At 39.7% G+C, this 12,320-nt stretch overlaps 1 protein-coding gene across 2 annotated transcripts in view; it reads left to right on the forward strand.

Annotated features, from left to right (window-relative positions):
• Window positions 1–12,320, forward strand: part of HAO1 (hydroxyacid oxidase 1) — a 68,974-nt gene that overhangs the window by 22,660 nt on the left and 33,994 nt on the right. For both annotated transcript variants that reach the window (XM_067705161.1, XM_067705162.1), the window contains exons 3-4: window positions 3,098–3,353; window positions 11,590–11,765. In XM_067705161.1, coding sequence (XP_067561262.1) covers window positions 3,098–3,353; window positions 11,590–11,765 — 432 coding nt within the window. The remainder of the gene's footprint in view (window positions 1–3,097; window positions 3,354–11,589; window positions 11,766–12,320) is intronic.

The raw sequence follows: 12,320 nt of genomic DNA on the forward strand, positions 1-12,320 counted from the left end.
TGTTCTCTCTTGGGAGTAGCATCTTAGCCTCAACTCATAATATGTCAGCACAGACTCTGATATTCCCCCTGCATCCAGGAGACTGTCTTGGAGTAAACCTATTAATTTACCAAGTATTTACTGAATGCCTATACCTGGAAACAATGGTAACTTAGAATTTGGGGGGAACCTGATTCAAAATTTCAGTCCTGTATGATTTAATCTTGGAAAATGAACCTCAAGCACCAATAGCATCAGGAACCATTAGTATCAAAGCCAGAAGACTCAGGAACCAGATGGCACAGACTGGCCTTACCTTACTCCAGACATGCTTACCCAAGGGAAATGGGCAAAATACTTGTTAAGGCTGAAGCCTCCTGCTAATTTGATAGTTTAAGTAAAGTAAATATTATTGGTGTATTGGTTTGTAGCGTTTTAACAATCTGTGTGGAATGTCTGTAGATATTTCTTATGAATTCAAGGAGATTTGTTTGAGGATTTTTGATCCTTATTAGCAGAGCTGCTGTTGCCTGCATGATGCTTTTTCATAAACTACAAAAAGGTGCCTTATCATGTGCTAGTCCTCTTAGCTGGACCACTTTGTGCAGCCACAGTCTGCACCTGGAAACCAATGGCAGGCCTTACCCACTGGTTTCCAAATTCCCATGCTTTCACAGAACTCTGGCCATGGTATTGTCCCTCAGGCATATGGAAAACTGTGGGTGTCCCTTGGGTGTCATGGCCCTGAAGGATTGGAGGAGTATATTTATCCATATTTGATACCAGGGGAGTCTTCTGAGCATCTGGGAATTCTAGGAAAATCATTGCCTTGCAGGAGTGGTCAGACATGCTGGATTCTTGTTTCACTCAGTTGCCCATCTCTCTGTGACCTTACTTAGGCCACATCCTCTTCAGGACACATTTTCTTTGTGGTAAATTGATGGTTAGGAGATTCTGATCCCAGCAATCATTGTCCTCTAGTGTTTGTTCCAAACAGCACTGGATGACCTAGAGTTATTTTCCATATTTACAACTCAATGAAAATAACACTATGGTTCAGGATGTTCATACATATCACTACTTATTATTACTTACTTAAAATGTGGTATTTTTGGACAATATTTTGCAAATCATGAGTCCTTATGAGAGAAATTCTCAAAGGAACACTTGGGGGAAACAGATTAGTGATCCATAGATAATATAATCTCCAGCTTAAGTCTTCTTTATTTGACCTGTGACCTGAAAAATAGGGATGAAAAACACCTTCAATGACATAGGAAAAGTAACATTTATCAAAAACAAAATCCACTTTGTTACCAGGTGAACTTAGAGTTTTACTATCAAATGACAATGCTATTTAAATGTCAAAGTGTGGTCCAGGGACTGGCAGCATCAGTACCACCTGGAAGCTGGTTAGAAAGGCAAATTCTTGGGCCCCATCTCAGACCGACTGAATCTGAAACTCTAGGGGTATTTTTCACAACCTGTGTTTTCACAAATACTCCAGGGGATTTGGTTGCCTGCTAAAGTTCAAGAAGTATGAAAGCATTTTAACCTCTCAGAGTAGCTTTATAAACAGCATGTCATCTAATTCTTATCATCACCCTGTAAGTGTCACTTGGATGACTTTTACTCACAATTGATATATGGCAGGGACACAGGTAAGTCGAATGACCCAGGGTCACACAGTCAGTTTTATATATTTATTATTTATCTCTTGGTATGTTTGGCATTTGGCATACAAACATTTTATCAGTTTCTCCTGCACTAAAGCTGACCCCAATTTGACTACCTATTTTTGGAAAAAAGCCTATCACCCATGTTCTTTCAAGTTCTCTAAGACAATAAGTTACATGATTTTATCTAATTTTTCAGTTATTTGCTCATTTTTTGATATCTTGTTTAAAAGATTGTGAGGTAACTGATGTCTGTTTGAAATGTCTAACATATGAATTGTATAAAATTTTAAAAGACAACATAAATGGTAGATGCACCTTTAACAAAAGCTTAAAAGATAACATTTAAAAAGTTAAAAAGGAAGAAAAATTAAACTTCCCCACCTATAATTAACAATTAGTTTGTTTAGGTTCATACACCAATAATCACATTTGTACAAATCATGTTATATATGTTATTTTGGAGGATTTTTGCTTTCTTTTTCTTTCTTTCTTTCTTCTTCTTCTTTTTTTGGGGGGGGGGGCTGTGCCATGTGGATCTTAGTTCCCCGACCAAGGATTGAACCTGGGCCCCAGCAGTGAGAGCGCAGAGTACTAACCACTGGACTGCCAGGGAATTCCCTGCTTTCTTAATATACCTTGAAAAACTGTCTATGTCTGTCAATGTTATTCTTTTGTAACTGTCATAGTCAGAAAAAGAAGAGGGGTGGAATGAAAGGGGGATTGTGCGTGCGCGCACGAGAGAGAGAGAGAGAGAGAGAGAGAGAGACAGAGAGAGAGATTTAAGGAATTGGCTCATACAATTGTATAGACTGGTAAGTCCAAAATCTATGGCTGGCATGTTAGAGACCCCAGGAATAGCTGAGCTGGTGTTGAGTCTGGAGGCAGTCTGCTGACAGTATCCCCTCTTCCTCAAGAACAATCAATCTTTTTCTTAAGGCCTTCAACTTATTAGATGAGGCCCATTCACATTATGGAGAGTAATCTGCTTTACTTAAAGTCCACTGATTTAAATGCTAATCTCCTTTAAAAAAATATCTTCACAGCAACATCCTGAACATATTTGAGCAAATATCTGGGCACAATTGCTTAGCCAAGCTGACACATAAAATTAACCATCACAAAAATATTACTTTCCATGGGTGTGTATATTTCATTTTATTTATGAACTATAGGTTATCTAATCCCCTAAAGTTGGAGATTCAAGTTGCTTCCAATTTTTTTATCCAAATACATAGCACATCTTTGGCTATTTGAGTCATTTTTGTCTTCAAGATCGGTTCACAGAGTGAGGAAAAGAATGCATATTTCTTACTTTTAAAGACTTAACTTCTTATTTCCAAATTGCCCTTGTAGATGGCTTTACCCCTGGAACCATAACTTGAAGACTTTGGAGTAGGGAAAATGCCAGACTGACCTTGATCTTCTCCTTTCTTCCCAAGCTTGCAGGTCACTGGGAACGGGCATGTTGTTGAGCTCCTGGGCCACCTCCTCAATTGAAGAAGTGGCAGAAGCTGGTCCTGAGGCACTTCGCTGGCTGCAGCTGTACATCTACAAGGACCGTGAGGTTACCAAGCAGCTGGTGCGGCGGGCTGAGTGGATGGGCTACAAGGCCATATTTGTGACGGTGGACACACCTTACTTGGGCAACCGCTTCGATGATGTGCGTAACAGGTTCAAACTGCCACCCCAACTCAGGTAATAATGGGTCTCTGATCACTGGGTCCCTGAGCTGGTTTTCTAATTCTCTTTGCTCTTGTCATGATCCAACTCTAAAGACTTTCTCCAGTTTCTACGTGGGTGCCCTGGGGAATTAGATCTTCACAAAATGTTGGTGCCAAAGTATGGTTGACTGGGATTTGTCTAGGGATGATAAGGTCTGGATTCTAGAGATGGTGCCATTGTCCAATATCCACATAATCCTCAGCAAATCACACCCCTTATATGGGTGTCACGTACTTGAGCTATAAAAACAGAGATAGGAATTGCCGTATACTTGTAAAAGTCAAAAAAAAATTATGTCTCAGAGTGCATTAAGGGCTTTGAGTAAGATGAATTTCCATATAGACAGAAGATATTTAATTTAAACTAAACAACAGCTTGTTATTGTGATCCTAATACCCTATTTCTTTGTCTGCTGAAATAAAAAAGCACCCTTTTAATTTTATTTTTATTGTATTTGGAACAACTCTGGCAAGGAAGATTGAAGAAAGCTAAAAGAATGGAGACAAAAGAAGCCACACATTTGCTCCTTCATCTACTACTTCTTCTTTCAGCAATATTCCTCTTTTGTTGTGGTTCACCCATGGATCAAGATTCATTAACTTATTCACTGGTTCATTCATTCTTTGATCCATTTACTCATTCATTCATCTTAGCAAAAACAATGTATCTAGTAATCTAAAACTAAACTGTGAGCCCATCCATCAGCAGGGAATTGTTGTCCTTTTCCCTGTAAAAGATTAGAATCATCTTGAGTTAAAACTAGAAACTCAATGGAGTTTATTGAGAAAGACCCCCAACCTCCTTAAGCTACAGATCTCCCCTCCCCTTCGTTTTTACCTTCCCTCAGTTCCCACCAAAATCTGCCCTTATGTTTTTCATAGGGCTAAAACTCTTTGACCAGGAACTCAAATCTTAGTTTTAATGGAGGACATTTTGATGATGGGATTTCAAAGCATCCATCAGAGTACAGGAAATGAGGGATGCCTTCTTTGGAATCCTAGACCTCACTTCAAACGGACTGTTGCTTATTTTGTCTACATATAAAGTTAATCCTTTTAAAAGATCCAAAATCTAAAAGATTCAAAATCAAATCAGCATTCCACATAAGGACAATGATTGTTGGAAGCCAGGAATTCCATATGTATTAGAGAATGGGATGTCTCTCATGCATCACATAAGTCCATAGCCTTATGTAAGTGTCACATAACTGTCATATAGCTCTGCTGTATGTAAACTTATTTAAGTATAAGCTACTGTGCATAAAATCTTGCTGTTAAACCATAAGTAAATGAGCTGTGTGATGTTATCTCCGTGACACTTCTAGGTAGGTTTAAGATACTATTTCTGTATGGGATACTGTCAATGGCCCAATGACAAAGTGCTCCCCCGACAGCTGTCAATCACCCCGCTCCATGCATCCCAGACACTGAATTGCACAAACATCCTGTCTTTCTAAGAGAACAAAAACAAAAACAAACGTCCCTGACATATTCCTACTTCTTGCCAAATTCGTCAGAAAGTAGATGGTTTCAAATTTCCTTAATATGAAACCTGTATTCACATTATTTCTCTATTTTGGTTGCTTTCATTTTTAGATTTTCTAAAATAATTAGTTTCCCAGTATTTAGGCTTCTGACAGGAAGTGTCCCTCATTGTTTTGCTTTGGCCGTTTAAAAAGGAATTTACTATTCCTTTTCCTCCTCCTCTTACCACTTCTACTAGCAAGAACAACAATAATAAATAATACAGTAGGTTTTCTTTAAGCTTAGGAAACAGTTTCTTGCTCAGGATAACAAGTGGTTCAGAGCGGTATCTACTTAGATGGGGGATGACATGTGTTAATTCTGGCCGGTATCTCTTGCTCCTGGGTGCCAGGGCCATTTAGCCAGGAATGGGAAGGCTGCTTTGCTTTTTCCCCCTTTTTACTCCCAGGCTCCTGCCCAGATGACGTGAGGGACTGGGAGACAAAGGCCCTTTTCAGCTGTCAATGTGCACAGGAGTGGCCACGGCTCCCCAGCTTGTCACATCTCCCGTCTGAAGATGATCAAATAATGAGCCACACATCCAGGCTACAGGGAACACAGGAAACACCCCTTGCTGGTGCCCTGGCCCCCAGTGCATACACTGGCCCTGTTTGTCCCTGTGGGCTTCAGGGGGGCAGCACCCTGGGGCCCACATTCAGCAGTGAAGGCAGAGCACATGATGGGAGGCCCAGGCTTCCGCTGGAGGCCACATGCTACCAAAAAGCTCATCTGTTACAGCCTGATATGAAATCAGGTTTCTTTCCTCAACTGACCTGACTCACAGAAGGTGAAGCCGGGCTGTTCAGAATGAGGTTTGGCAGGCAAGGGAGGCAGGAAATCCAGAGGAGAATGAGTCTGTAAAGCGGCGGCTCCTTCCAACCCTCACGGCTTCCTCTGCCTGGAGGGGAGGGGGCGGGACCTGACTCCTGGCGTCTGGGACCAGCCAGAGTTCAGGAGTTTGGTAATCTCTGCTTGGTCCATATGCAAAACACACATATGTGTGCAGTATAAGTGGCCCAGAGGTCCCCGAAACTCAGGGGGAGTAAAGCGAATTCTCATCTGCTCTCGGCAGAGGAGAGGATTGAAGCCAATTCACCAGACTGGTTCCTGAGGCTCTGAGGCAGGGACCTTCTTCCATCTCCATGCCCCACAGAGGTGGCTCATTTATCCTGGGTTAAGATTTGGCTCTTCAGTGCAGCATCAAGGCAGTTAAAAGAAAAGAAATTTCCAATCATCGACTAAGATCAAGGTAAATCATAACACCTACACTTTTGATGATTTGCCCAGGGACATGCTTCCTTATGCCCTGAAATGATGTATTCATCACAACAGCCAGAGCACAGCCCACAAAAAGAGATCAGAATGCACTGTCTTCCCCGGTCTCTCTGGATAAAAGTGGCCAGTGAGTGTCCCCCTTGCTTCTCTGATCTCATTGCCCAGCTCCCTCAACTTCATTCACTCTTCCTAGAACCTCTGGCTTTCCTACTGTTCTTTCAACATGCCAAAGACACCTGCCCCTTAGAGCCTCAGAATTGACTCTTCCCTCTGCCTGTAAAGTTCTTTCCCCAAATCAATGCATAACTAACTTCACTTCCTTTACATTTTGACATCAGAGGTGACTCTACATGTCTTTATGTTGGGAAACAAAAATAAAAACTAAACAGTAGAGATCAGAATAGAGACACAATATGTGTGGGGATCCTGGGTTGTGGAGGTGGAGGGGAGAAAAGGATTTGAAGGAGGACTTTGTACATGACCCAACAGCCTCTGAATTATTTGGTTAGGAAAATGTTCACAGTATAATTCACATAATATTAAGCAGAATAATGACCTCCCAAAGATGTCCATGTTTTGATCCCTAGAACCTGTGAATATGTTATTAATATTTTACATGGCAAAATGGACTTTGCAGATGTGATTAAATCAAGGACCTCAAGATGGGATAATTATTCTGGATTATCACAGTAATGGAAAGCATTCTTATAAGAGCAAAGCAGGAGGGTCAAAGTCAGAGAAGGAGATGCAATGAGAGAAGCAGAGATATGAGTGATAGCATCGGGAATCAGGGACTGTAGGTGGTTTCTAGAAGCTAGACAAGGAAAGGAAATGGATTCTCCCCTACAGCTTCTGGAAGGAAAACAGCCCTAACGACACCTTGAGTTTAGTCCAATGAGATACATTTTGGACTTCTGACCTCCAGAACTGTAATATGATAAATTTGTGTCACTTTAAAGCCTGTAGGTGTGTGTGTGTTATAGCAGCAACAGGACACAACTACAAAAGCACAGATCTGCCAATTTCCTCTATATCTTCTCATTGAGACCATGTTTACCATATTTAAACTTTCAAGTTAAGCATCTACCAGATTGCATTCCTCTTATTCTGCTCTTTTTTTTCCTTTTCTTTTGTATAGCACTTATATTCTAACATGCTCCATAAATTACTTATTATGTTCCTTGTTTAGTTTCTGTCTCCCTTGCTTAGAATATCAACCCTAGGTGCCCAGGCATTTTTGACCATTTTACTAAAACACTGGCACATAGTAGGTGCTAAATAAGTAAGGTTGAATCAGTCAATAAAAATGTGCTAAATCATAAGAGATTTACCCAATAAAGCAAGAAGTTGAACAAGGGTTTGGGCTCATACTTAAAATCCTTGACCTGAACCTTTCTTCCAACTGCCCAGCCACATTGAAGAAGAAATTAGCAGGGCTATGCAATCAATAGAGATGTTTTCCTAACCACAGAATTAAACGCTAGTATTCCATGCACCAATTTCTATAATGTATTATGAATGTCTCTCTCTCATATTGTGTTGATACCGTGTGTTATACCGTTTGTTATTTTATAGTTTGTTTCCCACAGTGGAGACATATGGCTTTATCTTATATCTTTAATGTCACATTATCAATACTTACAATGCAAAATATTGTATATTTCTCAGTAATAGTCATCTTTATCAACGTTACAACTGGTTATTTAATAAAGTTAACTTTCTTTAGTAGTTGTTACCTTTTTATAATACTAACTTACTAAAAACTAAGATCATTTTTATATTAGATTAAAAAGCATATTTGGGGGCCATTCAAGGCACAATGAGTCTCTTACAAAGAAGAAATACTATCCCTTGCCTTTGGGTCATTAAACAGATTGTGATTTGGAGAATTAAGTCCCAAGTAATCATGTTATTATTTTGATGTTGCCCTTTTCCTTCCTTATGAAATGGAGTACTTTGGTTATCAGAAGCCGCTTTAAGTGTTTTTCTGTGTATATGTCATAATTCTAATAAAAATAGCATTCATGGAGGTTTCCTTCAGAGCCATGGGTAAAACACTCCATCGTGGGTCTCTGTCAAGATATCTGAAAACTTTTTCTTGGCTTCTGGCTTTGAACAACGTTTTAGAGTAACAACAAGGCTTCATTGTGCCCTGAAATTTCTGTAAGGCAACATTCATTCAAGTGTTGATCTGCATTTCACCATCCAAGAATAACAACAGTTATTTATATAATTTTATCCATGTTTCTGTTTTTTCCTATCCATTTCACCCTTTCACCCCACCCCTGCTGAAACACTGCAGCTTGTTTGGGATGGGGGTGGGGTGCTATGCAGAGAATATACACATACAGATATTATTCTTATTTTTCCCCCTGGTTTTGCTATAGGATAGACAGACTGGACCTTTTTCTTATTAACAATATTATTTAGGAGTTTGGCATTTCATATCACTTAATATCATTTCTAAGTAATGGAATAGCTCTCCATAGTAAAGGTATGTTTATTGATCAGAAGGTTAGCTTAATTAAAGTTAGGATGACCACAGAAGACCAAAGTCTTTGATAAAATGTACAACCATAAGTGGGTTGATTAAAAAAAAACCCAAGTATTTCAGCTAAAATCCAAACCAAAACTCAGCAAATAGATGGATACCAGTATGACTCTCATGGAGTTGGAATTTTCTGTGATATTTAATGGCCACCTGAGTCAATGAAATTATTAGACTAACTATTCAATCCTTATTGAGAAAACTTTGCCAGTGGTTGAAAAGAGTTACTTAGGATATGAATGTTCATGTCCTTATGTTAATAGATGTCACCCAAGCTACACAACCAGCTATTTTAGCTGAAAGCACACTAAAAGCATTAAACCTAATTTTGTATTGAAGTCTTATGATTCTCTCTCTGTTTTTTTTTTTTTTTTTTGGCTGCACAGTGCAGCTTGCGGGATCTTAATTTCCCAACCAGGGATTGAACCCATGCCCCCTGCAGTGGAAGCATGGAGTCTTAACCACGGGACCGCCAGGGAAGTCCTGAAGTCTTATGATTCTCTTAAAAAATTTAAAAATAGTGTGCCTATGTGCTTCTAAGTTTATATAAAAATTGCTATAGCCTTGGCTCCAAGATCCTTTCTGTGTTCAGTGGCAGAGCCAGTGGAAGGGAATAAAAACCTATGACTAAGCGAGAGATACAGTTGTACTTTTATGCAAAGAAGACATTTGCTAGCATGGTAATTTATAATGTGCAGAACAACAAGGTGAGTCCAGATCATTGTCATCATTCAAAATCAGCTTTTTAGAGAAATGAAGTAGGTAATTGGATTTGGGTCTGTAGGGCAGGTAAGTCACATGGATGGTGCCATTGTGTATCCAGATGGCCATCAATCCAGTTAGTGGTCGGAGGTGCAGGCAGGAAAGACTTTATCCCTAGCTTGGAGAACTGGCAAAATCTAGTCAAGATATCAGTATATTAGACTAAGAGAAAAGACTTCAGGTATAGAGTAAGCCAGTAGCAGAGTCTTGCAGGTGAATTAGAAAAATACTGTTCTAAGCTGGGTTAACAAAATTAGACATAGGAGAAGGCAGCAACTCAATGGGGTGTGTCTCAGTTTGGGTTCCTTTAGGAGCAGAGTGAGAGGCACTGTTTTAAGTACAAGTAGTTCTTTTGGAAGATGAAAGGAATAAGGAAGAGGTGCAAGGGAGGGGAGGTAGTGAACAATGGGCATGTTTTCAAGACAGCTACAGCTATGGGCAACTAAAATTTAACCCTGCTGGGAAACTCTGGGAGATCTTGTAGAATACTTCTCAGAGTTAGTCTGCCTATGTGTGAAGAAGCTGGGGTATTTATATACCAACACCCTTGACAAGTTGAGTCCTCTGCGTAGATGGGGACTCAGGCTCCAAGAGCAAGAAAAAGTCATATGTATTAGTCAGGTTCTCCAGAGAAACAGAACCAATAGGATATCCATATCTATATATTAGTATCTATATCTATAGAAAGATTTACTATGAGGGATTGGCTCACACAATTATGGAGGCTAAGAAATCCCACAATCTACTATCTACACGCTGGAGGCCCAGGAAAGTCAGAGTAGTTCAAGTCCAAATCCGAAAGCCTGAGAACTAGGGGAGCCAATGGTATAAGTCCCAGTCTGAGTGTGAAGGCCCAAGAACTGGGGGCCCATAGTGTAAGTCCTGGTCAAGCCAGAAGGTTTGACAACCAATAGCTTCAATGTGCAAGAGCAGGAGATGATGGATGTCCCAGCTCAAACTGAGAGAATGAATTTGTCCCCCCTCCACCTTTTTGTTCTATTTGGGGCCTCAACAGATTGTAAGATGCCCACCCACATCTTTCCTCAGTCTACTGATTTAAATGCTAATCTCACAGACACACCCAGAAATAATGTTCTACCCAGTTACCTAGGTATCCCTTAGCCCAGTCAAGCTGACAAAACTAACCATCACATCACAGGCAAAGTAAGGAAGGTCTTGATAATTGGAAAACTCATGTCTTGTTCAGGATTTTCTGGAAGATTTGGGAGTCTGAGTCAGCAGGGAGAGAGCCTCAGAGAAAGCAACTAAATGGCGGAGGGAAAAGCAAGAGCTGACAACTCATTTGCTGGGAAACACTTCCCAATTCTCCCTATGCCCACCACCACCACCACCACGCTAATAGTAGGACAGGGAAAAGAGTCTACAGCAACAACAGACAGAAGTTGTTAACACATGTTACTGCAGTTCCAGTCTCCTCTAGAATTTTCCACAAGGACTTTGAAAGATTTCTGAAGTCAAATGCAATTGCCAGAATGCAATTGAGATCTGAGTGAAGAAAATGTAATTAGGAGTCAAGAGACCAAGTTTGGAACTCAAATGCTGCCTTAGCTAGTTTTATACTTGGGGGCATCTCATTCTGCAGCTCTGGTTTTATTTTCTACATAAAATAGGAATTATAGAGTATCAATTTTATTTTCCAGAAGCTTTTAAAATTGTGGCTATATGAATGCCCTTTGTAAATTGTGATGCACCAAGCAAGTGTTCATCTTTATGCTTAGTAGGCATTGCTGGCTGAAAATAACACCAAATTTATTGTTTATATTCATAAAGTGGCTTAAAAATGTAGAGATATTTAAACTTGGCCAAACATTTCTCCTTTAAACTGATTTATTTATGTAAAAAACCTAAGATGTAAAATAAACTGTAAGTGACCAATTAAGTCCACTCGATTGTCACATTTAGCCTGGAATCATCCACCAAAACATGGAAAATGTAAATGCAATCAATCTGTAGATGGTTGAAGAGTGAACAGCCCATTGATTTGAAAAGGGAACCTGTTTTTTTTTTTCATTGAATGAGTCATTGTAAAGATATCTTTAACTTTGGGAAATATCTCATTTTATGCAATTCTTTATTTCAGAATGAAAAATTTTGAAACCAATGATTTAGCATTTTCTCCCAAGGAAAATTTTGGAGACAACAGTGGACTTGCTGCATATGTGGCTAAAGCAATAGACCCATCTATCAGCTGGGAGGATATTAAATGGCTGAGAAGACTGACATCCCTGCCCATTGTTGCAAAAGGCATTTTGAGAGGTTTGTTTATTTCTCTACTTGAGTTCACCATGATTTTATGATTCTTTATGGATATGATCATAATACTTTTTCAGGGAAAATAATCAGGAAAAATGAGTATGGAAATAGAGACATCTTATCTCTCAATTCTCCCTTTTGGTGTTAGTGAGTAAATATTTCCTTCTTCTTAGGTAGTATTCTGAAGGAGAACAGGATTCTCATGAATTAAGAAGTTACCTTTTCTAAAGAATTGGGATGCCATTGCCTTATTTCGGAACTGTCATCAAATCACAGAGCTTGGCAAAATCTAGGTAGAAGGTCTTGAGTTCATTGCTTTGGTTGAAAGCTGCCAACAGCTGCTCTAAGACAACAAAAAGCCCAAGGATGATATTATGACAGCCAGGCCTTTTTAAAGAACATTTTCTAGTTTTGTCCTGTTCCCTCCCAGTACCAATGACTAGAACTGACTTTCTGAGTGTGGTGAATCCCACATCACCTCCCTTTAAAGAAAGGCTGACAAGAACATTAAAATCCTCAAATATCAAGCCATAGGTATTAAGGAACTTGACCACTTCC

The sequence above is a fragment of the Pseudorca crassidens genome, chromosome 15 (assembly GCF_039906515.1).
Source record: "Pseudorca crassidens isolate mPseCra1 chromosome 15, mPseCra1.hap1, whole genome shotgun sequence".
Classification (NCBI taxonomy): Eukaryota; Metazoa; Chordata; class Mammalia; order Artiodactyla; family Delphinidae; genus Pseudorca; species Pseudorca crassidens.